At 51.6% G+C, this 26,261-nt stretch overlaps 8 protein-coding genes across 8 annotated transcripts; 3 read left to right on the forward strand and 5 right to left on the reverse strand.

Moving 5' to 3' along the window:
* Positions 1-133: 133 nt before the first annotated feature.
* On the reverse strand, positions 134-1,835 carry HETIRDRAFT_68091 (camp-dependent kinase-like protein catalytic subunit). Its single transcript, XM_009554787.1, has 5 exons — positions 1,458-1,835; positions 1,157-1,386; positions 886-1,101; positions 471-835; positions 134-401 (listed from the first exon to the last, which is right to left on the reverse strand). Exons 1-5 carry the CDS (start codon positions 1,750-1,752, stop codon positions 299-301), a joined length of 1,209 nt encoding a protein of 402 aa, XP_009553082.1. The 5' UTR covers positions 1,753-1,835; the 3' UTR covers positions 134-298.
* Positions 1,836-2,197: 362 nt separating this feature from the next.
* HETIRDRAFT_57259 (arsenite-antimonite efflux transporter) lies at positions 2,198-4,419 on the reverse strand (the record flags this gene model as incomplete). The annotated part of the gene is made up of 7 exons (XM_009554766.1): positions 2,198-2,515; positions 2,569-3,347; positions 3,399-3,451; positions 3,494-3,555; positions 3,613-3,756; positions 3,806-4,074; positions 4,356-4,419. 7 exons carry the CDS (start codon positions 4,417-4,419, stop codon positions 2,198-2,200), a joined length of 1,689 nt encoding a protein of 562 aa, XP_009553061.1.
* Positions 4,420-4,640: 221 nt separating this feature from the next.
* Positions 4,641-10,753, forward strand: HETIRDRAFT_447084 (uncharacterized protein; the record flags this gene model as incomplete). The annotated part of the gene is made up of 11 exons (XM_009554960.1): positions 4,641-4,751; positions 4,837-5,046; positions 5,095-5,151; positions 5,197-5,238; positions 5,295-6,578; positions 6,657-7,094; positions 7,188-7,933; positions 7,984-8,468; positions 8,524-9,796; positions 9,847-9,921; positions 9,978-10,753. 11 exons carry the CDS (start codon positions 4,641-4,643, stop codon positions 10,534-10,536), a joined length of 5,280 nt encoding a protein of 1,759 aa, XP_009553255.1. The 3' UTR covers positions 10,537-10,753.
* Positions 10,754-11,572: 819 nt separating this feature from the next.
* HETIRDRAFT_412725 (uncharacterized protein) lies at positions 11,573-11,898 on the reverse strand (the record flags this gene model as incomplete). Its single annotated transcript, XM_009554961.1, has 1 exon — positions 11,573-11,898. A coding segment is annotated over exon 1 (170 nt), but the record flags the coding sequence as incomplete, so codon positions are not given.
* A 2,249-nt stretch (positions 11,899-14,147) lies between these two features.
* Positions 14,148-15,534, reverse strand: HETIRDRAFT_127140 (uncharacterized protein; the record flags this gene model as incomplete). Its single annotated transcript, XM_009554962.1, has 3 exons — positions 14,148-14,179; positions 14,595-15,421; positions 15,503-15,534. 3 exons carry the CDS (start codon positions 15,532-15,534, stop codon positions 14,148-14,150), a joined length of 891 nt encoding a protein of 296 aa, XP_009553257.1.
* Positions 15,535-18,527: 2,993 nt separating this feature from the next.
* Positions 18,528-19,369, forward strand: HETIRDRAFT_412726 (uncharacterized protein). Its single transcript, XM_009554963.1, has 2 exons — positions 18,528-18,942; positions 19,000-19,369. The coding sequence occupies exon 1, from the start codon at positions 18,752-18,754 to the stop codon at positions 18,917-18,919; it is 168 nt and encodes a 55-aa protein (XP_009553258.1). The 5' UTR covers positions 18,528-18,751; the 3' UTR covers positions 18,920-18,942; positions 19,000-19,369.
* Positions 19,370-19,685: 316 nt separating this feature from the next.
* On the reverse strand, positions 19,686-20,467 carry HETIRDRAFT_456318 (uncharacterized protein; the record flags this gene model as incomplete). The annotated part of the gene is made up of 2 exons (XM_009554964.1): positions 19,686-20,300; positions 20,363-20,467. 2 exons carry the CDS (start codon positions 20,465-20,467, stop codon positions 19,686-19,688), a joined length of 720 nt encoding a protein of 239 aa, XP_009553259.1.
* A 1,512-nt stretch (positions 20,468-21,979) lies between these two features.
* On the forward strand, positions 21,980-25,746 carry HETIRDRAFT_57042 (Esterase/lipase/thioesterase; the record flags this gene model as incomplete). The annotated part of the gene is made up of 12 exons (XM_009554759.1): positions 21,980-22,167; positions 22,571-22,768; positions 22,837-23,030; positions 23,084-23,117; positions 23,175-23,221; positions 23,275-23,340; positions 23,392-23,609; positions 23,673-24,151; positions 24,221-24,345; positions 24,400-24,556; positions 24,635-24,968; positions 25,015-25,746. 12 exons carry the CDS (start codon positions 21,980-21,982, stop codon positions 25,744-25,746), a joined length of 2,772 nt encoding a protein of 923 aa, XP_009553054.1.
* Between the last annotated feature and the right edge of the window lie 515 nt (positions 25,747-26,261).

The following is a 26,261-nucleotide window of genomic DNA, read 5'->3' on the forward strand; positions in this document are numbered from 1 at the left end:
CCCCGACTCTGGATTGGATAGACCTGTTTGATTGGGAGCGAATACAATGATATGAGACCCGCATAACGTAGGGAGTTGATGAAGATTTCGACGTTTAATTTTCAACTGTTAGAGCTAGAGGGAGGGTGAAGCTCGGGCTGTGTAACAAATGATGCATTCGACGAGTGGTACAAGTACACCAACAGATCCAGTTGAGGATGTCAAGAAAGTAGAGAAGGAAAGTGCTAATAGATAGTCGGAGGCGTTGGTCGCGCGCGACCAGGAATACAATAGAAATACAAACAACGTTGTATCCCCTTCATGGGAGTGTGTAGCTGAAATCTGGGAATTCATCGCCATAAGGGTCTAGTGCTGGAAGGCCGTACATAACGGTTGCATCATCCTCAGGATATCGTTCAAACCTGTCCGCAGGCAAGGTGTAAGTCGGATCAAGACTATGTGGGGAGTATATATATGTAAACATTGCTTACGCGCTCGCGTCCCCATCGCCTGCAATTTTCGGGAGGTAAGGTGCTGTGATCTCTCTGTTCCGTAACTTGTTCCAGTCAACCTCTTGGAACCAGCGATGTTCAAAGACGTCGTTTCCCTCTTTTCGCAAGTTGCCAAGGCGTTTTGTTGGGTCACCATCGAGCAGCCGCAAAATCAGATCCTTGGCCAGGAGACTGATCTCAGAGGGAAAGTGTACGCATGACGGACCCTGCTGTATTCGTTGGTACAGAGCCATCATATTACTGTCGTCTTTGTGGAAAGGGGGGACACCTGTGAGCATCTCGAAGATGAGCACGCCGAGGGCGTACCAGTCGACAGATTTGTTGTATCGGCTTTGATTTATGACCTGTGAAAAGATGATCAGACGGAAGGATGACATGCGAAGGCGGTGCATACTTCGGGTGCAAGGTAGTCGGGCGTCCCACAGAGTGTCCATGTGGTATTTGGGCAGTACTTAGCAAATCCAAAGTCGGCAAGCTTAATGTGCCCATCGCTGTGTAGGAGAATGTTTTCGGGCTTGAGATCGCGATATATGATGTCAGCCGAGTGAAGGTAGTCGAGCGCTAAGGCGACTTCTGCTGCGTAGAACTTAGAGACGGGCTCTGGGAACCTCTGTGCACCAACTATCAACACTTTCGCTAGTTCGAAACCAAGAAAGCGCACATACTCTCGATCTGCGCAAGAGAGTGAACAACTCTCCCCCGTGAACGAAGTCCATGACCATGTACAGATTTTGCGCGTCTTGGAAGCGGCCCCAAAGGTTCACGATAAAAGGGTGTTGTATTGCGAGCAGCAGACGCTGTTCATTATTTGTGTGCTCTACTTGCTTCATTCGCACGACTTTTTCTTTGTTCAGGACCTTGATAGCATAGTAACGGAGATTGTGTCTGCTACGGACTAAGCAGTGATGTGTCAGTCAATGCTTGGGGTAACGAAGACATAATGCGAGTGAGATATCGGTTACTTACCGAGGTGAACACGTCCAAAGCTACCAGTGCCCAGCGTGCGCTGGAAGACAAAATCTGACAAGTTGTATGTGTTCCTAGTCCAGGGGTGGGGCTGCGATTGCGGGCGGTGTAGAGATTGCGAGTCCTCTGCCCTTTGCACGCTGTCACTGTCGCTTGCGCTTTCGGTGGATATCGACCCTCGGTGGTCAAGCCTGTCTGGGTGCGTGGAGAGTGGAAGAGAAAGTGGCGCAACGATAGGCTGGTTCTGTTGCTGCTTGTGAACAAGACCGAATTTATCTGTCATTCGTCGTATCATAACCAGCAAAAACAAGAATGCGAAGCGAGCGAGAGGGAAAGGGTGGGGTGAAAGGATGAAAGGGCGGTAAGGGGGAAGTGATGGAGACTGACTTGCAGCTTGTTCATGAAGATGCCATTGTTCTCAGAACAACAGATGCGGACACGCGGCGAGTGCGTCATCTAATCTTATCTACCCCTTTCGGATTGTGAACCTGACGCCCGAGGAATTTGTTTCGTTTACAGAGTCGTCTGTTTGCGACGCTGTCACGAACGACATTGAAGGACATAATTATTGTCTATCTGGATGTTATTTAATCTTCATAGACATCAACGTTCATGCGAACGACAACGTCTCACTATGGGTACATTGCGCGAAACGCTATCGTCCGATGATATATACTCACGGATGCCTTGATAGGTCTATAAACAACCCGCAAATTCCACGCTGTCCACGTACGTGATCATCAGTCCTTCCCATGGATCACGTATGACTGCGTTATAAGCACTGCGCACGATGCGACTATCGCTATGGCGAAGGTTCCAGCGTTCAAGGTCGCGAATTGTGCTTGACGAACATGTATCCCTTTGTGTCGTAGTATATCTCGCCACAGAAGCCCAGCGAGGGAGGCGGAAAACGCTAACGTAAATGCTCCATAGTTAGATCCGAGGGCGAGAGAATAGATCGACGCATAACGGAGCATTGCGGATGGTTGAGCGACGGACAGCCATTGCTGAACTGTACGTGCCAAGAGTATCGTCGTCCCGATGTTAGTACCACATATCTGCAATGTCAGATCAGTTACTGACAAACACGTCGGGGAGTATACAGACATACGTTGCAGAGTAGTCCAGAAACGATGGCCATGCCGAACGTGGCGCCTACTGGTCCTGTCTTATTGGTCCATACGCGCCACCACTCCGCAAATAGACCAACCCACCCTTTACTCGCGAGGCCTTGGACAAGGATGAACATCAGAAAGGCGAAGGGAAGCAATGCTAGCGGCAGCCTCTGAACAATAACGTGAACAGTTGGAAATATCTTTTTGAGTGTCTGGAGTGAGAGGAGCGAGGAGAGAGTCGGCGAAGTAGTTGGCCCTAGCGCGGGAGAGATGGCGGCAAATGAATGGATTCGGCGTAATTCAATCGCATTCACGGTGCCGTCACCAATCTGTTTCGGCTGAGACACGGCTTGTTCGGTCTCCCGCATGGTTTCATTATGCCTCTTCCAGTCCATCCAGATATCTCTGGCTAACATGATCACCGCTGGAGGAACCGTGACTTCCCATACTGGGACGCCGATCGTACTCGTCCCGACAAGCACACCTAACGTTGAGATAAGTAAAGCACTGCCAAATATTGCGCCGGATTTGTCCACCAGAGCTGCAGTCGGGGTATTGACGCTTGCGCTGTGGCCTGCCTCATCCATGGGCAACTCGATCGACGGTGGAATGAACTCGACCGATCGAAAAAGAACAAATTTGAGGAAAGGGTACGTCAGAGCGGCGGCGGCGAGGAAGGGAAGTATGAGAGAAGAGGTATATGTGACAAAGGTAAGGGAAAAGGCACCGGACAGAACTAGATTTGTTGGGTTGGATGAGACAAGGACTACCGAGGCTGTTCTCCAAATGAATGTTTTAGAAGATAGGTGAGTTATGATTTGCATACCCATGTTGGCCGCTGTGAATTGCGCAAAAATCCAAGCCGTGGGAGGCGTGATGCTGAGAGATTGATGAGAATGGTTGTCACCATAAGATCAAAACACACACCCAGACATGCGAGTCAGATACGCTAAAAACACAGTGCCCGACAAGATCACAGGATCCTGCAATCAAACCATCAGTTAAAGCCCTGCATGTCTCACCGAACTGACAGGGCTCACATTACCGACGATCACTCCACACACCAAGAAGAAGACATAGAGATAAAGATAGAGACGATGACCTGACGACCCGCCCTTCTGTGCAACCCAAAATGCAAGGAATCGCAGCAGACCAGTTGCGTCAAGAGAGATAGAGATATATGCCTGCATGCTGGTGAGATCATCGCGCACCTGGTAGTCGAGTGCGACAAACCAAAGAAATGAACAAGGCCATGATATTTATCGGCTGCACCCCATCTGCACCAAGGATACCTTTTTTTACAACCATCCCATCGATCGCTTGCACCGCGAGGAGGAATAGAACGGCGATGAAGGGGGCGGACAGAGAATTAACGCGTATATATATACGCCGGTGGGGTTCGCTTGAGGGAGGCACGATGTAGCATTTCACCAGAAGACCATAGGCAAACGAAGCAAGGAATTGAGGGATGGGAATGCGAAAAGGAAGGATGACTATGATGTCTAAAAGAAGATTGTGAAAATTGAGTAATCGGGAAACAAGCGCATTAGACAGGTCAAATGCTTTGCTTTTGGTGATTTTCAAGCGGGCAAATAGGAACGCTCGACGTATGTGAGTTGAGGCCCATTGCATCGTCATGAGTCCATCCATGAGTTGGTCTTCTAGAGATCTGGATGAGATGGGATGCCAGCTACATCCTGTGCGAGCCCTGACACCGACAAGAAGTGGACTCTGAGAGGGGACTGATGCAAAGATGAAACACTAGGCAAAACGATTGACCTACTTGTAAGAAAGAAAACTATGAACGTCAAAACGGACGACCACTCGCCAACACTGCTAGCGGACATCACTGGGTCGAAGCCTGTACCGCGCGCAATCCAGCAGTAAAGCGTCGCTTCAACGTTGTCTAGGTGCACATAAAAATTGCGCGGTGCTGTCTTGGAGTAAGAGGTGCTTGACCAATTATTACATCCGGGTTAGGAGTGGAAGCCGCCGGCTTCTGTTCATTTGGCAATCGCGCCCGCCCGTGTTTGGTCGAACCAAATAATCACACAGTGCATGACGGAAAATGCCTGCGCCCCCTTCATCACCCACGGCGACGACGAGCGCACGTTTAGCCTCAATTCTTCTCAAAATCGTGATCTCATCATCCGTCTGCATCTTGGAAGCCAAAAACCAGGTCAAACTGTGCCCTATCCGTCAAGATCAGACGTTCCTCGCCGTGTAAGACCCGTTCAACATTGTACATGTGGACACTCTCGTAGGACGAGATGACCTCGACCAAGAAGTCAGCGCTCAAGGATTATGGGAATGGAGCTGGGGCATCTATTGACGCTGGTATGAGGAAGAAGTCCTCAGGAAGAGTCAACGGACGTGATGCGAATGTGGCCGCGCGCGTTGATGTGGAGCGGGCGGCGTTGCTGGCTGAGCGGCAGATAGAGCTGGATAAAATTCTGGACCGACACGATGATTTGGTGTGTACTCGACTCATTCTCAGCGCATCGGTACTTACAGAAAGCTAGATCAGGGAGGCGTTTCACCTCGAGAAGTTTAGGACTCTGGTTTCGTATAACCCCAAGGTATGCTCATATCTAGCACCTTCATACAGATAAAATTCAACGAAGACACAGGAAGCCAAGGCGGATACTTCCACTGTCTTCGAGGAAGTATGTCATAGCCCTCGTCTCGCATAGTTGTTCTTGTTAATCTCACTCACTCATAGTACAAAGCACAATATGATCTTCTTGGAAATTCATCTACCTCTGTTGAAACATCACGACGGACGACGCGACGTTCGCATCAAGAGCGTGTCGAACTCTTGAAAGGACCCGTCGCTGGACCCTCGACACCGCTTGTCATGGCGCCACCTCCGGTCAAGTCGAAGCAAGCTCGTCCCATTCAGCAATGGGACAACTCGATCTGGGATATCCTTGCAGACGCGAAAGGCAAAGGAAAAGGGAAGGGGAAGGAGATGACTGAAACCGAACCACCGACCTCGAAACTGTCCAAAAGGAAGTCTCTTTCCAAATCCATCGCTGATGATCCCAACCCTCTTTCAGCCCCGAAAGACAGTACCAGGCGATCCTATAAGGGAAAGAAGCGTACCTCATTCGTGGGCGAACCTCGCAGCATAGGTTCTGTGATAGACCTGGTCGATGATGACCAGGCGACATCGACCCCGGCTCGTACAAGGGGGCGCCAAAGTCTGCCTAACATATCCATCAACGGGAGCACGGTATCCTCTGACACCTTCCCACCTCCACAGAAGAGGCAGAGGGTCGTTCATGATTTTGACGATGATCGTCCCCCAGTTTCCCAGTTTTCCTCACATGTTGACCTATCCTCATCATCGAAGCCTCGCCAGTCCCGCCATTCTCAGCGTCGAAAGGTGACTTCCCATGCTGCCCCAGAACCGGCCCCATCGAAGTCACAAAATCTCCTGATACACACACCATCAAAGGCAAAGATTGCTGTGCCTCTAGAACCCATCTCGTCAGTCAAGCGCATCAAGCTGATAGTACGCCGCCCACCTCCAACCTACACTAATCCTCGCCAACGACCACCACCTCCACGTTTTGGCAATTCACTTTCTTCTCTCCTCTCGTCGTATGCCATGCTCGACGGAAATGAGCGATCTTCAGTCGAATTAGAACACGATGCTCGCCAAAAAGCTATCTTCATGGAGCAGGTGTACAGCCTTCAAAAGCAGGGCCGGATGCTGCTGCGGCCGGATCTGGCTACAGTGGCGGATCGCAATGCTGTCTCGGTGAAAATCAAGCGTGGTATGGACGCCTGGGATCATATCGTCGAGGAAATGCAAGATCATCGTGGGGAACGCGACACAGGGCAGCAGATTGCCGCTTCTATCGCGAAGAAAATGCGCGCACATTGGGAGTCTCTGGCTCTTAAAGAGGGCTCGGCACGGATAGCGGAGGAAAAGCGGATGAAGAAACTGGCGAAGACCAGGTCTATTATGGTCGTTACCGAGTGGAAAAAGGCAGTTTTCGTGCGTGCAATTCATCTCAGTGTCGCTTCGTTGATCAATTTGGTGACTGATGATATCGTATGACGCACCTTTCTCTAGCACATTCGTGAACAAGAACGGCTAGCGCGGGAGGCGGAAGAGATAAAGAAGGGAAGGGAGCATCTTGACGCGATTCTCACTCAGTCAGGCCAAATTTTGGAGACGCAGCAATTAGATCTCAGTCGAGCCGGGAGGTCAGGAAGTCGGTCGAGCAGTGTCTCCGCTTCACTGCGGGATTGGGAAGAAGACGACAAAGAAGAAGACGTGAGCGATGAAGAGAGCGAGCACCTCGAGTCTGTTGAAGAGGAAGTTGATGATCAAGAGGGCGGCATCGACGATGTGTTGAAGGAAATAGGCAAGGAGGAAGAGAAACAAGCTCTCAGTGAGGCTGGGACTCGCGACATAACGGAGAATGAAGAGGACAGTAGCGAAGAAGGAGACGAAGATACTACGGCGCTGGCATTGCTCGGAGGTCCCGTTCAGACAGCTGCAGAGGACGTGAGTAGCTCCCTATCATTCGAAGCCGATTTGGTCGACGAGCCCGACATGTTTGATGGCTCATCACACGGCGATTATGCACCATCGACACAGGTAGACGACACATTTTCTCCTTCTTCTGATTTGGTGGCGACGCCGTCTAATGATCCTGTGGCGAACTCTCCACCTGCGACATCATATACCGAACCACATAATCCCTACTCTTCGCATCATTCGATGGATTACGATCTGGCGCCTTCCCTTCCTCACCCGCTTGATACAGTTATTTTCCATCATGATCATGACGACATTCGTCCCATCGGAATGCCGCCTCCTTTCAAAGAGCGAAATCTACCTTCATCAACAGACATCCCCTCTTTCAAGGATATGGAGGTCGATGCGCCAGCCACGCCTCCAAGGTCAGAGCCTGTATTTGACGAAAACATGTTCGTTCGCAATTCAGTCGAAGGAAGCGAAATGGACACAGAACCTCGCTTGCCCAAATCCTTTATACCCAAGTTATCTCTCGACGTTGAAGATCTTCGATTCAAGAGCCGCGAAAGCTATGACTCAGAGCGTAGGGAAAGCATCACCGTGACACCTGCCGAGTTGGAAGCTGATGAGACTACTGCTGTGCCGGAAGACTTTGAGGACGAAGAAGTTGAGGATCTGTCCATGATACCTTACTATCTCAAACCGTACGCTATCGCGCCTGTTGAGTGGAACTCTGAAAGTCAAGTCAAACCTCCCGTCCTTCTCCGAGGAATGCTCCGACCATATCAACAAGCAGGTTTGGAATGGCTTGCCAGCCTTCATGTCAGCAACCTCAACGGAATTCTCGCAGACGAGATGGGGCTTGGGTAAGTTGACGTTCAAGGCCTCGCGATTCAGGACTCATCCATGTCAATAGTAAAACAATTCAAACCATCGCGCTTCTAGCTCATCTAGCGTGCGATCGTGGGATTTGGGGCCCTCATCTCATCATCGTTCCGACCAGTGTGTTGCTCAACTGGGAAATGGAGTTCAAGAAGTTTTTGCCAGGTTTCAAGGTGTTGGCTTACCACGGGCCCACAAAGCGACGGAAGGAATTGCGACAGGGTTGGAACGACAAATTCCATTTCAATGTCTGCATCACGTCGTATACGCTAGCCAGTCGAGATGCCCATATATTCAAGCGAAAGCCCTGGTATTATATGATTCTTGACGAAGCCCACATGATCAAAAACTTCAAGTCGCAGCGATGGAATATTCTTCTTATGTTTAGATCCTTCCGCCGACTACTCCTCACTGGCACACCGCTGCAGAACAACCTGACGGAACTTTGGGCCCTGCTCCAATTCTTGATGTCCGGCGCGAATTTCGCGAACCTCAAGGAATTCGGGGAGTGGTTTTCAAGTATGTCATGCATCACATCTAGCATCCCTCATTCTCACGATCCTGAACTCTATAGATCCATTAGAGAAGGCTATCGAGATGGGGAATGTTTTGGATGACGAGATTCAGCAACGGGTATCCAAGCTGCACACTGTCCTAAGGCCTTACTTATTACGCCGACTCAAGCGTGACGTTGAGAAGGAGCTGCCCAGCAAGTACGAGCATCTTGTCCTCTGTCCGCTTTCCAAACGTCAAAGGTTCCTCTACGACGAGTTCATGTCCAGGGCGCAGACACGCAATGATCTATCGTCTGGTGTATACCAGAAGATTGCAAACATCCTCATGCAGCTGCGCAAGGTCTGCAACCATCCCGACTTGTTCGAGGTGCGACCCATCGTCACATCATTCTCCATGGAGAGTTCCGCAATCGCCGACTTCGAGATCAAAGAGCTCCTCGTCCGCCGCAGCCTGCTTCTACGGGACGACGCAGACGCCGTGGTCAATCTTGATCTTCTAGGCTTCCAATTCATCCATCAGCAGAATACGTCATGGATCGCTGCCTCAGAGACACGGCTTTTAGACGCAACCTCTCACTTACCCTTCGTAGGACAGCTTCCTGGCGCACCTCCACCGCATGACGTGCGCAGCAAGAAGGGCTTCAAGACGTATCGCGAGTTTCAGCAACGCGCAGCGACTATTGCTCGCTGGGCACACATTGGATATCTCAATCGTCTGCGGTGTAACCAATTGCCTGTCTACAGCAGCGAGCTACTGACCGCGGTGAACCAGCTGAGTCGACCTTTGCTGCCTGCCTCTGCCATTGATCGCATAGCCGGTTTTTTCAATACCTCGGAACTGGTTCACTCTGCGATCAAGTCATACGAGACTCGTGGAGAAGAGATGGCTCCGATCGTAGACAAATTCGCCTGCATCACACCAGCTGTTGTCGCTCGTGATCTCCCTCGATTGGCTCTTAGCGGATATACGGAAGCAGTCCACGAGATCGCGGCGGATATACAGTTCGATGCCATTCTTCATAAAGCTAGCGTGAAGCTGCAGGTTGCGTTCCCAGACCCTTCGCTCCTCCAGTATGACTGTGGTAAACTTCAGGAATTGACCCGACTGCTCAGAGAACGCAAAGCGGGCGGCCATCGTGTCTTGATCTTTACGCAAATGACACGGATACTGGATATTCTAGAGATTTTCTTGAATTTCCACGGCCATTTGTATCTTCGGTTGGACGGTGCAACGAAGATCGAGGATAGGCAGTATGTCACTGAGCGGTTCAATTCTGACCCCCGGATATTTTGCTTTATTGCATCATCGCGGTCCGGTGGTGTTGGTATCAAGTGAGTCGCCCTCGTGTTAGTTGGATACGTTAATTGACTTCTTCGTTCAGCTTGACGGGCGCCGACACGGTCGTCTTCTACGACAGTGATTTCAATCCCCAGATGGATCGACAGTGCGAAGATAGGTATGTCCTTTCTTTATACAGCTTCATGGCTCTCAGCTGAAAAAGGCGTTTTGCAGGGCTCATCGTATCGGTCAGATCCGAGACGTCCATATTTACCGGTTCATATCACAACACACTGTGGAGGAAGCGATGCTTCGCAAGGCAAACCAGAAACGCTCTTTGGATGATATTGTCATCCAAAAAGGCGAATTCGATTGGCGTTCACTCTTCAGTACTAATGACGACACGGGCGCTGAGGTACTGACCAAGGCACTGGAGGAGTTCGCGGACACGGAGGATGCGTACGCGGCAAAGTTGGCGGCACGGGAGGCGGGTGAGCTTGAGGGTGCAGATCAAGCTGATTTCGGGGAGGATGCTGGGGCGGGGACAGGGTTAGCTCGTAAAGAGAGTGTCGATGCAATGTCGATCACACCAGTCGATGAAGGTGATGTAGACGAGGAGGAGCAAGAGCTGGAACCGGAGCAAGGGCAGGAGCAGGGGGGTTTTCTGGATGTTGCTGGAGGCGAGGGCGAAAATGCAGGTGAGGATCAGGAAGACGAGGGAGGGACCACTGTCGACTATATGCTCAGCTTCGTACAGTATGATTATGATTTTTTCAGAGACTGGAAAGTGTAGTCGAAGCTTTTTATTGTTTTCCTCTTGATGCTATCCCACTCAGTCCTTATGTTGCTTGTAGTCTTATTGTCCGTCGTGTTTTTTTGGTTCGTCACACCTCTGCCCCTTGTTTCGCTATATTACAGCCCCTTTGAACAGTTTTACGCATCATCTTGGTGTACACGGGTCCTCGCTTCGGATGTAGGGATAACATTCGGCGCTGATCGGTTGTTTGTGGATCGCGACAGCAGGAAATTCAACTCTTCTTCAATGACTGACTTCAACATTGAGTGCACGCCGACGTAGTTGAGGAACTCCTTGCAAACACGGCAGTACTCTAGATATCCCTAACAAGTTTGGGTTCACTTCCTGCATCTCTACTCGTTAGTAAAGGGAAGATAGTAGGCCGACAGTCAGCCCCGTTCATAGAGCTGATCTCCAGAACGGTTTCGGCAGCAAGAAGACTAGCTAGTAGAGAAACAAGAGGCGAGTTCAACGGGTTCGAAAGACCCTGTTGCCGAACGGCGACAACGATATGGCAGTTACAATTTCGTTGTCCCTGGCAAGCAATGTAGCGATATATTCGAGAGCTGTGTTCAGTCCAGCTCTGTCTTTTCTCTTATGGCGAGGAATACCATGAGCAGTGTAGGTAGTCCTGTATTGGGTATCAAGTTGCGACATGGACGAATCGCACCCCAAAAACTCGGGAGCAACGATGATCCAGGATATGATAGTTCAGAATTTCTGCACTTTTCCTTTTCCTTTGATCAAATCTTCCGGTCGGGCGGTGTGAAGGTTTACGCGCAGTGGTTGAACTCGACATAACAGTCTGATTTATATCAAAGCTATCTGAAGGTCATTTATATATAACAAAGTGCGAACTCACCAACACTATTCATTAGTATCGGCTGCGTGTTTAGTTGAATTGAACAAAGACTTAATGCCGGAGAATCAATCGAATTTCAGGTTGCCACCATCGAGCATAAGAGCAGCGTGGCTGATGAGCAGAGCAAGGGAGTTGACGGATGACTCACAGTCCGTGATACAGACAAGTGCTCGCCTCGGGATGACTCGACTGCATACAAAAAGGGGTAACGTAGCAAGGAACACAATATAAACTGTACATACACAGTCCGGAGTGACCCATCTGGAATTATTCGAGGCCCCCTTCCGCCTTGGTTAATTTTTTATGCCTTCTCCGCTTTTTTCTTGCAGGCTCATCATCGCTGGCTTCTTCTGCACCAACCTCTAGTTGAGATGCCTTCTGGACGACCTTCTCTCGGCGGTTCTCCTGTACTCCTCCCTTCTCATCGTCAGGCACCACCTCTTCACCACCTTGTGCCTCCTTTTCCCGCATCCGTTCCTTCTTACCTCTCCTCCTCTTTGGCGCCCTCTCTGTACTCAACCCAAAGTCTCCGATGAGCTCGCTCACCCGCGGTGTAACCTTCTGCTTGAACTCCTTTAATCGCTCGCCTCTCCTCGAATCCCATGTCTCTTTCTCTTTACGATAGGGCGCATATTTCTTGATGCCCATATACTCGTTGAGATCTTTGTCTGGCGCCATCAAGATTTCGGCCGCAGTCAGTGCGTACGACGATTTCGCTACCGGCACGTACTTGAAACGGGTCGGTGCTCCTGCAACCTGAGTCGCGGAGTTTCAGATGTTAGCAATTTACACTATTGTGAAGCAAAAGACGTATTCTGAAATCGACGCACCATGTCATTGAACTCGAGTCCATAGAGCTCATCCATATACTTGTCCAGCACCTTTTTTCTCATCTCCTCCGTGCCATCCCAATTTTCCTCATCCCAGTCCCCATTCGCCTCCACTTCTGCATCCATCTCTTCCATATCTACGCCATCCTCCTCTATGCCACTTCCCTTCTTCTTTGCCTTCTCCTTCTTTTTCTTTTCTTTCTTTTTCTCCTTCCTATCCGTGCTTCCAGAGGCTTCAAGCATGTCGTCCTCTGGTATCTCGATGTCCCCAATGTCTACATCGTCATTCCAAGACGGCTTCTCGTCATCCACGGCGGCGGCTTCCGCTTCCTGAAGTATGGCGGTCATCTGTTTGTCATAGGCATCCGGGTCCCAGTCGCCTTCCAAGTCTAGACCTTCCAAAGCTGCACAACAGTGTTATAAAGGCAAGAAGCAATAAATAGTTGGGTGAGGTGTTCACACCTTTGACCGCTCCCCACCCACCCTCTTGGCCGACCATGTCTAGCTTCCCCTTCATTTCCCGCATCTTTAAAGCCTTCATTCGCTTGACCTCCTCCTGCTTAATCCGCATCTCTTCCCTCTTTCTCTCTTTTCTACGCTCGCGCGCACCTTTGCGTCGTTCTGTATGCGCGGCTGGTCGACGTACTGTGTCGAGCTCACGTGGGAAGGAATGGATAGTCGCTGCATCTCTATGAAACGTATCGGGTGAGTAGGCCGGAGAGTCGAGGGAAGGTGACGTACGGTTCCTCAAAACGGTGATTGTATGAGCTTTCGAATCGATCCACAACTTCCTCAAACTCTTCATCGTCAACGAGCTCGCCATCGACGCCTGTCTTCTCGGCTTTAACGTGGTTGTCATTGTCGCCAGACTTGTGTCCAGATGTGACTTCGCCATATGTAGGAACGCGCCTGGTGGACTTGTCTATCCATCCCCGGTTTAGGATATAGCTATTCGCGGCAGGCATTAGTATTTCGGACGTGAAAGGAGTGTGCATACGCACTTCAGTAGGAATTCCTGATCCTGCTCTTCTTTCCCCTTCCCCTCCTTCCCTCCCTCTTTCGCCTTCGCCTTTGCCTTCTTCTTTTTCTTTTTCTTTTTCTTCTCCTTTTCTTCCTCTCCATCTGCCTCGTCCGATTCTTCGACCACCTCTTCTTCGACCGCATCAATTTCCACTAAGCCCTTCAGATCCCCGACCTCTCTCTCCAAGTACTTCCGATACTCCTCTTCTTCCTGTGCAATCTCGTCCTTCGTCTTTTCTCTGAGCGTAAACAGTCCGCCCTCTGCTTCCTCTTCCTTCACCGTAGACACATCGGCGTGGAAGGCGGCGATCGTCTCAGCACGGAGACGCGATTGCTCTTCACTGTGCGTGAGCGGGTGTTCGGTAGACTCGGGAGATACAGAGCGTGATGAGGCGAGGAGGGTAGCAAGGCGATGGGCAGGGAGGGTGACGGGCTTCGGGGCCTAGGCGTTGGGGAACACAGACGTTCTGAGTATGCTTGATTATACAGGGACACATAATACCAGAGTTGCACCCACCTTCTCTTTCGGTTTTGATGCTGGTCTGGAGAGTTTACCAGACTTTTTGTGTTCCTCTATCAGTTGACATTACGAAACACTTTTATTCTATGGGTGAAATGTTGCTCACAGTCCCACTCACCAGTGAACACATCCCTACCCGCTTCATAGATGCCTGGATCCCTTTTTTTGATTCGCGCAAGCGTCCTCAGAATTGCTGCGTCCACAGCAGGCGTGAGCTCCTCCCCGTCCTCATCCTCACTCTCGTCCGACTCGGAGTCCGACTCGTCCTCATCCTCGTCCTCGTCCCCAACAGACGCGTTGGGACCGTACTTTTCTTCGACTATATTTGTGTATTTTTCGATCTCTTAGCCTTGGAACGGTAGCAAAAGAGAACATATCAGTGCGCACGTTTTTGGAGCTCTTCGCGCTCTTTGCGGTACTCGTAGGCCTTCGCAAAGTGCTGATTGATGGTTAATTGGTAGTCGTCCTCCTTTTCATCACGATCTGAAGAATGCTCCGAGTCGGATAGCATCTGATGATTATTTTGTTGAGAGAAATACTTTTGGTGTGGGTTGTAAGTGAAGCGAAGCTGTTTGTAGCCCACAACAAAGCTCACTAGATGGATTTGTAGTCGGTCTTTGAAATCCACTCCAGTGCATAAGAAACTCACTGGCCTTCCGCCGCGCACTGTACCTTAGCCTGCCTCAGCTCAGCCAGTACAGCTCTCCTAGCCTCGTATCCGTGAAATACAGGCGCGAATGGATTCTATGTGTACAGAAGGTGAATATATACCACTTAAGTTAATACGTCCGATTCTCTACTTCTCGTCGCTCTACCCTCTCGCTCAGAAACTTCTCCCACTCATCCTCGTCTATTTCGTATCCCTCCTCCTTTTCTCTTGGGAAGTCCCCATTCTTTACTGCTTTCACGAAGTTTGAGACACCCTTCGCCTCCTCGCCCCCAACATCTGCAAACCGCCTCACAAACTTCGCTTTTTTGCCATCCCATCGCGTCATCGCGTCGTCCCATACCAGAACTTGCCCGCTCGTGCCAGGCCCTGCGCCGATCCCAATGGTCGGGATTGTCAATTGGTCCGTGATATACTTACCAAGCTTGTGTGGAATCGCTTCTAGCACCACTGCAAATGCCCCCGCCTCCTCCAGCTTCTTCGCCGCATCGAGCACACCTTCAGCGCTCGACGCGTCCCGTCCTTGCACCCGATACCCCGACATCGCGACATGTCGCTGAGGCATCAACCCTACATGCGCCATGACAGGTACACCAACCGCCGTCAACCGCTGCACAACATCTAGTATCTCCTCCCCGCCTTCCAACTTGACTGCCTCCACGCTGCCTTCCTTGATCATTCTCACCGCGTTCTTCACGGCATCATTCACCCCAGCCTGGTACGTCCCGAACGGCATGTCGGCCACGAGGAAAGGATGTGTCGTACCCCGGGCAACAGCGCGACAGTGGTGTATCATCTCTTCGAGCGTGAGGACGGTTGTGGATGAGAGTCCGAGGCACACTTGGGCAAGGGAGTCGCCGACGAGCGTGATATCGACTCTTTGGGTGTCGCAGGCGCGCGCGGTGGGGAAGTCGTAGGCGGTCAGCATCGAGATTGGTGTCCCGGTGTTGCGCAGGTGCTGTAAATGCTGGATTGTCACCTTCCTGCGAGGAGCTATAACACAGGTAAGGGGTCAAAAAGCATAGGTGAGATGGGTTGTTGGGCCTCACGTAGATCGGTCTGACCTCCTGCCGCCGAAGGCCGCACACTCATCCATCGTCGCCCGAGGGTAGTTTCTATATACCTACGTCCGATGGCTTTCGTCGTCCCCCATTGAAAGAAGCCGCCTGTGTGGGTGTGGGGAAGGAAAGCTGAGAATCCTCGCATTGATTGATAATTGTCAAAAGCTCCAAGATTGTCAATCTATGGAGATAATAGATAGAGATAATAGATAGAGATAATAGATCGACGAGAAGCCGTGTAGATCTAGAAGCTAGAAGCACTTAGAAATTGACGGAACGGGGAAGAGAGGCGTAGATGAGGCACGCGCGCAGATGCGACTAAACCGGAGGACGCGCGATGTTTTTATACGAAGAAAAGCATAGTACGATGTTGCAGATGGTCCGATCCTGTTGCCGAAGATACAGAAGATGAAGCCCAGGTGGAAAGAGATGAGAATAAAAATTTAAATAACTGTGTTGGTTCCGGTGAAGCAGATAAAATCGCATCGGATTGTCGAGTCGGATCCATTCCATAATTGCCGGATAACTGCTGTCCGAAGTCCGAGGATCTTTCACAGAGCGCGCTGTTTCACACCTTCAAAAATCCGTCACGGTGCATCCTCATTGGCTTGTGAGTAGCCCGTCAGCTTCATGCATGTTCATGTGTTACATTGCAATCCACTGCAACACAACTGGAATATATAGATAGGGTCTCGGACTCTCGGGGAGGCCACGGCAAGAGAAGCCAATGTTGATCAGTTCGTCAATGTTCATAAAATTCCATAATATTGTCTGCACCAGCAGAAAGCACCTCAAAGTGGGTAGACGTACTGTAGACGTAGACTAGCAGATATTGAAGCATATATGGAGGCATGAACATCGGACATGAGCCGACCTACAACCGAGTGCACGGTCACGTGGCATTGTGTATGACGCGAACGTTCCCACGCCGGTGCTGTATTGCGTTCGGCCCAGCTCCGCGCGTACTTGCCCTTCAATTGTTACGATCGCCGTGCCCCTCTCGAATTCTCACAACAAGAAGATTGCTATTTGTGCGTCTAGAATTAAATTCATTCCCTTAAAATCAAATATCTCATGCTTGTTACGCGTTTGCAGGATATCTGACCCCGATGGCTCCAACTACACGCTCGCATGGGCGAACAGAGGCTAATCCAGAGCCCAAATCAACGGCGAAATTGAAACCCAAGCCGGCAGCCCATGTGTATGTTCTCATCGACAAGACGCCGCGTAACCTCGGTCCAGGTGTATCGTTCAAAGCACGAGAGGCAAAGAAGAATTTGGCGGTGCAAGGGAAGCCGAAAGGGAAGGGCAAAGCAAAGGTAGAGGTTGTCATCGAGACTGAGCCACACAGGAAGACATCCCGCCCCGCTGCGATTCCAGAGACTCGAGGTGTAGACAAGGCGATAGAGGAGCCCAGAGAGACCTTGCGGAGGACGAAGGGCAGGGGGTTGATAAAGACAAAGGGCAAGGCCCGAGCTAACCTCGCGTCGACAACGGGAGGCACAGGAGATGCAGAGCCTCTTCCCCCATCGGCCGCTGATGCTCGTCGACTTGTCATGCCGGCCTCCATATCCAACCAGCCCAAGACTACTATCGTCGAGGGCATTCCCACTCCTTCTCAATCCCTCCAATCCAGTCAGGGCCCCTCGCAGGCAGTTGTCGTCCCTTTCTCTGCGGAGAATGAGTTCGTGTTCGCTACCCCCGATCAAACTCATTCTTCCCCTTTCAGACCTCCTAGCACTCCACATCGAGATCTCACAGTCATCGGCCGTATCTCGTCTCTCCCTCCGTCCTCCCCGATCCCTTATACTTCAAGCCCAGCCGCGCTACCTGCACCCGCTCGGCGCTCTTTTGGGACTGCCGGGGACTTCTCAGCGTATCTAGCTGCTCACCAGGATTGGGACACTCCTGAAGACGACGACGATCTCATGTTACCGGTTCTCGGCGACAATGACAAGGAAAATCCATTCCAATGGAGTGACGAGGACAAGGAAAATCGGGCTCCGGCAGAAGAAGAGGACAAGGAGAATGAGATACCAGACTCAGTGCAGGACAAGGAAAACAGGTTCGAGGGCTTTCACTCTGAGGACTTGTTCTCGCCTGGTTTGAAAAGGAAGTTTGGCTCAGACGGTGAAGAGAATGAGCAGATCGTGTCTGTCCCAGTGGCGGAGGAAATAAATCCATTCGATGTAGGTATGGAGGACGACCCATTGACACCCGATTCAGACAAAGAGAACGGCCCTCCACCACCACAGGCCCACTCCCGTTATGGCGTGCGTCCCGATGGCGGCCGTGGCGACTTCGATATCCCCATCCCTTCATCCGATCGTGGAATTCTTCAACCACGCCCTCCCACCCCAAGCCAGCTGCATCGCAATAAACAGCAAAAGCTCATGGCCCAAGAGGACCCGTTCGGTTTCTTTGCGGCCGAGATAAAGCTGAAGGCGCGGCGGCTTGCGCAGGGCGGACCTGCGCGCGCACAACACTTGACGGCGGCGGCGCACGCGGGCCCGAGCACTGAGACGCTCCCCGTGGCCACATCTTCCGCGCTCCTTCCTTCGACGATGTACTCTGGCGGCGTGCCATCGACCCCCGTGCGCAAGGGCGGGTATGCGACTGCATGGGACGCGTGGAGCCCACGCACGCCGCGCATGGTCAAGCAAGATTCGCTGAGCGCCGCAGGCGGGCACGGGGACGATGACGACATGGAAGACATGTACATGACCCCGCCTGCGCGCGAGCCCACTCATACTCCGCGCACTCCTAGGCTCGATCGCGCGCTGGAGAGCGTGATCACGCCGCGGCGGGGCGAGGTGCGGGACGAGGGCGAGGTCACAATGCGCAAGCGGCGGCGAAAGGGCAGCCGCGTTCGGAGCGAGGTGCCAGAGGGCAGTGAGAGCGAGAGCGGCGCAACTGAGATGAGCAGTCCGTCGCCGGTCAAGCGGCGGAGTAGTGGTGGGAGCGCGGAGACGATTGTGGATGTGGAGAGGAAGCAAGAGGAGGAGGAGGAGGAGGAGGAGGATGAGAGGCCACGGAAGCGCTTGCGTACCCAAGAACCGCATGACCAAAGGAGGGAGAAGCGGGTGACGAAGGGAAAAGGGAAGGTCAAGCCAAAGGCGAAAGTAGATGAGGATCCGCAGGCCATAACAAAGCGGTTGGAGAAGTTGTTGCCGACAAGGCCGTCAAAGCGTGCAGCCGCCACGACGGCTCACGCAGACGAAGATTCAATCTCAGAGCGCGACGATAGCGACGATGACGAGGAAGCCGGACGGGGCCGGGGTAGGAGCACGACTCGTGCAACAAGGGCGCGCAGTCAAGGTAGGAGCCGGGGTCGGGGTCGGGGTCAAAGTCGAGGCCGAGGTCGAGGTCGAGGTCGATCGAGGTCCGAGGGGAGCAGGCGGAGGAAGCCCGCGGAAGTGAGCACGGATGAGGAAGTGCGCGAGGTGGGGATTCTGTTCACTCTGTGGCGCGTACGATTCTAACTTTTGAAACCATTCCAGCGACGCGAACAGGAGCGTCTCGCACGCATTGAGTACTTCAAGAAGCTGGACGGGTACGAAGTTGCGAAGGAGAACGTGTATGTCGTCTGATTTTTTGTCGTCCCTTTTCTTTCATATCTCCTACTTGTCTATATCTCCTCTGTTCTCTTGCCCCGCTCTGTCACTAGCTTTCGCGCTTTCTTCATTATGCACTGGCCTTCTCGCGCCTTTCGTATCTCTTACGGGATCTCACATATGGGCGGTGATGTATCGTTATATGGGTTTGTAGATAGTGGGTCAGTACTGACTCTTGGCTTACGTTCACTGGACTTTATGGCTACAATATGAGGGCTACGTGTAGTGTATGAGAATCATATATTTGGGTCGCCGTAATTATAGTTGTGCGGTGGCAGAGCCACTTCATGAAGACCTGGTATGACATTGACATATATATCTATGTCTAAGTAACAATAAGCATGTAAAGAGCTCTAAGGAATCTCAAGGACGCGGCGAAATGAACCGAATTCTGAGAAGACTCATATAGACACATCCACCCGTGATGAAGAACAGAGAGGAATGGATGAAGCAAGGAAATAGAAATCAACGATAGAAAAATATTATCATCAAGAAAGGACAGTGTTTGTCTCCTGATTCCGCCTCGAGTGCGCAGCTGCACGTCTATTTCGCGACACTGGGGGTTTGTACCATCACGGAGAGTGTCGAAGGGCTGAACCCGGGACTGTTTCTTCGTGGTCATCGTATTCACCCGTCGTTAACTCCTCTTGACTAGACCTGAAGCGTGCCACCTCACCAACGGAAGATATCCATAAGTTTTGCCACTCTTCAATATCGACGATACCACCGCGGGGACGTTGCCCAAGCGTAGAGCTAAAGCCGGCACGCCGGCCTCGGGAAACGTGCTCCGTTTCGTGGATCGCTGCACGATCGCCGTGCTCTCGATCAGTTTGGCCGTGGCGATCACGCCGAGAGGACGAGGCGGTTGAGGACGAGGGTGCACGGGAAGGCGAAGGACGCGCGATGTACATGGCGTAACGCTTCGCGGGTCCAGTGACGCGAAAAGTGGCCTTGGGTAGCTGATTCATTTTTTGCGCAGATACTACATGTGCACCTCGAGACTCGTCGTTCTGGGATCCAAATAGGGCTCGGGGAGGGGATGCATTCAGAGGGATCGGTCGAAGCGGTGCGTCTGGGGTCGTAGGAGTGGGGAGGGGGCTTACCGAGGCCATACCCGGGCTGGACGGCTGAGAGAGGTAAATGTGGGCTTTGGGAGTAACTGGATGGTCATCCTTTTTTACCAGAAACTGTCCCGGACGCACGGAAGATATGAGGGGTGAGGGGAATGGTCGAGACAAGACATGTATACCTTCTCCAGGATCCGTCGAAGATCTGGTGGGAGCTGGTCCCGGGTTGGAAGAGACAGGATCATATGAGATTGGGGGACAGGACTAAAGTCCGACTCAGATTGCATGGTATGATGAATGGGGGAGGATAAATCGTCGTGAAATTAGTGGAGGGATTCAGCTGGCACCGGGTGCTGGTCAGAAGCACAGAGTGGTTAGTATCATCGAGTGTCCTGAAAGGTTTAAATAAAGACTCTGCCCGCCTGCACATGTGGCAAGCAGCCATGGTGGAGGTGTGCAGCAAACTCAGCGTCGAACTCGTTGTTTGCACTCGGGGATCCCGCGGCATGTCGTTCAATGGCAAATATCTGGTGTTATATAGCATAAGCCCCTTGTTTACCAAGCCCGTTTAGCTCAGTGGTAGAGCGCGCCACTCGTAATGGTGAGGTCGGTTGTTCAATCCAGCCAATGGGCATAAAGTCATGAACATGTGTATTTAGAACCAGATGCTGAAATTTTTTGAGGATTCTTTAATGGATGCAAACAGGGTCAATTTAGCAGTGATGGGAGACTCTCTGGAAAGCTCTTTCTAGAGATTTCTTTATCTGGATCATCCAAGACAAACCCCTAGCATAGTGTGGCATAGAACTACCAAACTTCTCTTGACTGTATAAATCTTCCTCTGCCTGAGCTAAGGAAGAAACATGTATTCATGGTACAGTATATGGTGTCAGACTATGCAGGGCCCAAAATTTTATTGGAAGCAGCCTAACACTTTGTTGACTTGGGGTGGATCATTCTCTCTATAATTGTCCTTGTGCCCTTTAATATTAGTTCTGTCAAAACTTAAAGTTGGAGAAAAGATTCTTAATCAAAGAAGCAAGACTTAATACAGACTCAATAAATATGATTAAAATTAGGCACAGAGTTTACCTTTACCTACACAATTCCATTTTCAGATCAGAAACCATAGAATTGACTAACTGGGTGCTTAGAGGAAGGCAACTGACATATGGTATGCTTACAAGCAAGGAGGTCAAGTGGCATACTTCATATTATGACCTCTATATGCAAGCAGTCATGGATAATGGTTGAGAGGCACTACAGCAGAGATATTCTAAATTGGCCCTGTAATAAAGAAGATATGTATGTATAGAGCAGCTCAGCAATGATGCAAGGTACTTATGACAGGGCATGATGATGTGTCTTTCTTTTGAGTGCCTATGCTGTTGATGGTGGAGCATATACTAAGAAAGAGCAGGATACTTGATTTCTATGGAGTCCAAGATCATTGCTGTCCTGAGTGTGTTCCGCCATGATACATGATATTTATCAGTAAATGGCCTGAAAAAGATGAATTGCAGCCAAAGAGGCCGGTTTCAAGCGAGGGAGTCAGCTGTGCTGAGTCGGGGACATTCACGTGGAAGGGTTGTGCTGATGCTGAGCAGCTGACAAGCGCTCGGACTCGGAGGCTTCCTCGGACGCGCTGAGCGCTCCCCACAACATTATACAACTTTGCATGGCCCGCTAGACTCCATCGCAGAACGCCCTTCCATTCATTCATTCTCTTTACCCACCAACTACCATCTTTACATCCCTTCACGACCCCCGTCCCCCGACTTGCCTCTGACGCCCCAGCCATGCCCAACTCCTTGACGCGTCAGGCAGGTCTCAAACTCGGGCCGCTCTTCTTGGAGACGCTCGTCAAGCATTATTTAGACCGGATTAGAAAAAGCGCGGGCGCGTCTGCGATTCCTCTCAGGCAGGACGAGCTATTGTACGACGAGGTGTTCATTATCGTGAAGGTGAGTTATTTTGAGCTTGAGTGGTATGCAGATCCGTTTGTGAGGTCGCGTTTCACGTCTCGGATGAGCCATTATACGAGGACGGGCGCATATACTCAGGTCCTTTGTTCTGTTCTTTGCTCACGAAGCCTTATGATCCTGCTTGGAATCCCTCGACACTCGGCAAGTCAGCGCCTTCGTGCTGTGGCGTTATTCCCATCCAATCAATTGTACTCCCTTATGGAAGCCCATGTAATTTTGAAGTCGCTTCTCTGATGCTCGGAACCACGTTTCTATGATGATTATGTTTGAGTTCCATTTCGACGCGTGCACATATTCTTTGGGACATTGAACTGACTCCTTTATATAGAAATTCCTCGAAGCCTCAACCAAGTGAGCCAGTCTGCAATAATGTACAGGCAAAACGTTGAAGCTTGCATTTCACAGGCATACAGTCGAAGAACTGCAGAGCTTTTCTAATACCCGCACACCCTCCCCGCCATGGGTTCACTCTGTACGGCTCATTATTCCTACCTCGTGCTGCGACGAAGCAGCAAAGCATTTGATCAAAGCATTTGGAGGTGAGGGGTTCATGAAACGCACAGTCGGCGGGACAAAGTGGTGGCAAGTCCGAGGCGTCTCGGGGTGCGTACATCCTCCCTTTCCATCACGGCTTGATTCATAATTGAAATGCGACTGGACATGTAAAATAGCGTCGACGCAGAGTGGATCACGGCAAAGAAAGACTGGCAGGAGGCGAAACGTCGCGAAAAGCAGCGACGGAAGAGGTCGCGGTCGAGATCGGGCAAGGACAAGACCGATGCTGAGAAAAAAGACAGTTCAGAAGACGATGCTGGGTACCAACCTGAGATGGACGAGATGCCCTGCATACTATACTCGCATGGAGGTAGACTGTATGCGCTTGCGGTTTACGTTCGCGAGTTGACTGCTTGTTTCCAGGTGGATATTATTTCGGGAGTATTGACCAAGAAAGGTAGCATAAATTATCTTTGTTCACTCATTACCGATCCTGACTTCTTTGAAAATTCAGGTATAGCATGCAGCGGTACGCGCGCAAGATTCACGGGCGTGTCTTCGGTGCGTATGTTGCTTCCTCCTCATGTCCCTTTTCTAATCACAATTTCACATAGCTGTTAATTATCGGCTTGCACCACAATACCCTTTTCCCTGCGCAATCCAAGACCTACTCGCTGCATGTAAGCTAGAGCAATAACTGTATCTGCGCCATCTATCTGACGTCCCTGTAGACCTCTTCCTCATCCGCCCACCTGAAGGCGCAGCACATAAGCCCGTCAGCCCAGGTCGCATTGTCATCGCCGGGGACTCGGCAGGCGGTGGACTCTCTCTAGCACTTCTACAGGTCATCCGCGACGCCGATCTCCCCGCTCCAGCGGGCGGCGTGCTCATCTCGCCCTGGTGCGACTTCACGCACTCCTTCCCGAGCATCTTCAGTAATACGGACAGCGTGAGCATGATTGCAACCGCACCTCTTTTATACTTTGACATCGTTCTCACACGACTATAATAGGATGTCATTCCCTCTACCGGACTTTCGTTGCACAAGCCGAGCGCATTGTGGCCTCCCCCTTCGGAGGACATGACTGTGCGCGTCCGCGACCGCCTGCGGGATAATCTCCGGCATGCACTGCACTCGCGAATCAAACGCTCAGGCAGCGGAATCGACGCGCCAAACGCCTCCGCCGCGCCCCCCGGTGCACCCCGCCCACCATCTATTCTCTCCCACTCCCTTCTAAGCACTAGTGGGCCCATCCACATTGGATCAACAGCCTCACTTCCGCCGTCTGGGTCCCTCTCGGACCAGTCTGTCTCCCTTATCACGCCTGAGGGCGAGCGCATCACGATCGCGGAGCAACTCCAGCTGTACGCGCCGAACGGGCTGCTGAAGCATCCGCTCGTGAGCCCCGCGTTGTCGTACCTGGGCGGGCTGCCGCCGTTGTTCTTCATCGCAAGTGACAGGGAAGTGTTGAGAGACGAGGTGATCTACGCGTGAGTCGCCGGCAGTAGTCTCTTGTTGTATAGAGCATTGGTTTATCTCTCTCTCTTTTTCTTTCCTAGGGCGCATAGGGCAGCGAATCCGGATCGATTCCCGTTGACCGACGAGGTGCGGGCCATGTACCCCGCCCTTGAAGGCATCGAAAGCCGGTGTGGTCCAACCCCGGTGCATTTGCAGGTTTATGATGGTAAGCGAACCATGATGTATGACCTTAAGCTGCCGATCGACCAAAAACTATCAGACGCCGCCCACGTCCTCCCTGTGCTTTTTTCGTTCACGACGCCGGCCAAGTACTGCTACCGGGCAATTGCCACATTCTGCAAACACGTAACCCGGGTGGACCCCACGCCGCTCAGCCCGATCACGCCTCCACCCATCTTCACACAAACCCCAGACGAGTTTAATTTGGACGATGTAGAGTTCGCGAGATCGCAACCTGCTACGCCTGGGTTTCATACCATCATCACGCCATCGAGTCCTGGAGATCCACAGGGGACAGGTGTCTCAATCAAGAAGGCGGACACATTACCTTCGAGCTTCAAGAATGGATCTCAATGGGAGAAAACCCGACTGTACAAAACGTCGTTCTCGTCAGGACTCGCACGCACAGCATCAACTTTACGGTCTCGCAGCTTCCAGTCGGTGCGAGGAGAAAGCGGAGCTTTTCCGGAGCCGAACGCCTCTTCAACAGGGACTTTATCGAAGGGTGGCTCGGTGGACGTCGCCGGTCCTCGCTTCGGCCACTCAACATCGCCACCACATGATAAGGAACTGCACGCTGGAAACTATGAGGTCTATGATGGCACATGGGTGAGTTATTCTGCCTGTGCTGGCGATTGCCTCTTACTGTTCATAGGCTATCTCGGTTTCGAACAACGATATGATCCGCGAGCGCGTCTCCACTCAAGGCGCGATCAGGCCTCTCGAATCCGAGGACGAGCTTCCCGCCCTTCAAGTCCCCCCAGAGCTCATCGGGACCTTGTCAGAAAAAGCGATCCGACGATACACAAGTGGTAAAGAGAAATTCGATAGGAAATTCGCGGGCGCCATCAAGAACATCGCCAAGCATCGTGCGCGGAACCTCGAAGTCGCGAAGAAGGACGCTTCGATGCACATCGCGCGGCTCCAGCACTATCTCGAGCAGGACGAACATCCAGAGAGGTCGGCGAAGAACAACAGGCACTCGGTCGCACAGGGCTTGTTCAACTCGTCGGCGAGCTGGGGCCTTGCATGGGCGCTGGACAGCGACGAGCATCCGCCCCCAAGCAGCATCGTTGCGAGACGTGATACGGAGGAAGCGATACAGCTCGCGCGGGTGGCGGACCGGGGGTTGGTAGCGGAGGAGAGCGCGGTCACGGCGAACAATCTGTGGTCTGTCGTGGTCAACTTTTTGACGGTGACGCCCGAGACCGGTGGGGTGAGGATGGGCCCATCGAGGGTAAGGCCGGCGTTCGGTGTGTGGACGGGGAAACGCAAGCGCCAGTCGAAGTTTGTGCCGTTTTGGAGGATCGGGAAGGACCCCAAGGGGGTCCCGAGACAGAATGGAGAGAAGGAGAATGCCGAGAGCAAAGAGCCACTACCAGTCTAATCACCAGGCGATGAGTGTCGGTGAGTGATTGGGTCTTCATCGCGTTCTTCGATGGTTGTGGTGCACGCCAGTTTGAGATTTTCCATATAGAGCTACGGGATACCTCTCTATTCCTTATGTTACACCATCCGACGTTTCTGCGTTTCCCCGTTATCATAGACCGATCATATTCTCAAGGAGCATCTGTGGCTGAACACTATTACAGCATATTCCTTAATGTGTAGGTTATCATGCGGTCGACTGTATTATATGACGCAAGATTCGTTGCGTCCCGAAGAAATGTATCCATCGTCAAGTGATGGAAATACGGTGCGAATGAACTTTCATCCACTTCCTTGGATATACATCGGTGAGATACAGGAGCTTGTTGTATATGCTTCTGCCAGAATCCTCAAGGACCATCGGTGGATTGTGGAGCTTCGAGCAACCAGAACATAGGTTGATCCACTTCGGAACAATATGGACAAGTGTCATGATTTGTTACAACTGCTTTGCGGAGTGAAAAACGTCGTCTG

Source organism: Heterobasidion irregulare, assembly GCF_000320585.1.
Source record: "Heterobasidion irregulare TC 32-1 unplaced genomic scaffold scaffold_14, whole genome shotgun sequence".
NCBI classification, from domain to species: Eukaryota; Fungi; Basidiomycota; class Agaricomycetes; order Russulales; family Bondarzewiaceae; genus Heterobasidion; species Heterobasidion irregulare.

Excerpts from the sequence above, each read along its gene's own strand:
- HETIRDRAFT_68091 (XM_009554787.1), bottom strand. The coding sequence starts at position 1,752 with ATGATACGACGAATGACAGATAAATTCGGTCTTGTTCACAAGCAGCAA. Across the intron at positions 1,387-1,457 it reads CTTTGGACGTGTTCACCTCG|TCCGTAGCAGACACAATCTC; the intron begins GTAAGTAACCGA and ends ATCACTGCTTAG. Across the intron at positions 836-885 it reads CCGACTACCTTGCACCCGAA|GTCATAAATCAAAGCCGATA; the intron begins GTATGCACCGCC and ends ATCTTTTCACAG.
- HETIRDRAFT_412726 (XM_009554963.1), top strand. The coding sequence starts at position 18,752 with ATGACGAGGAAGCCGGACGGGGCCGGGGTAGGAGCACGACTCGTGCAA.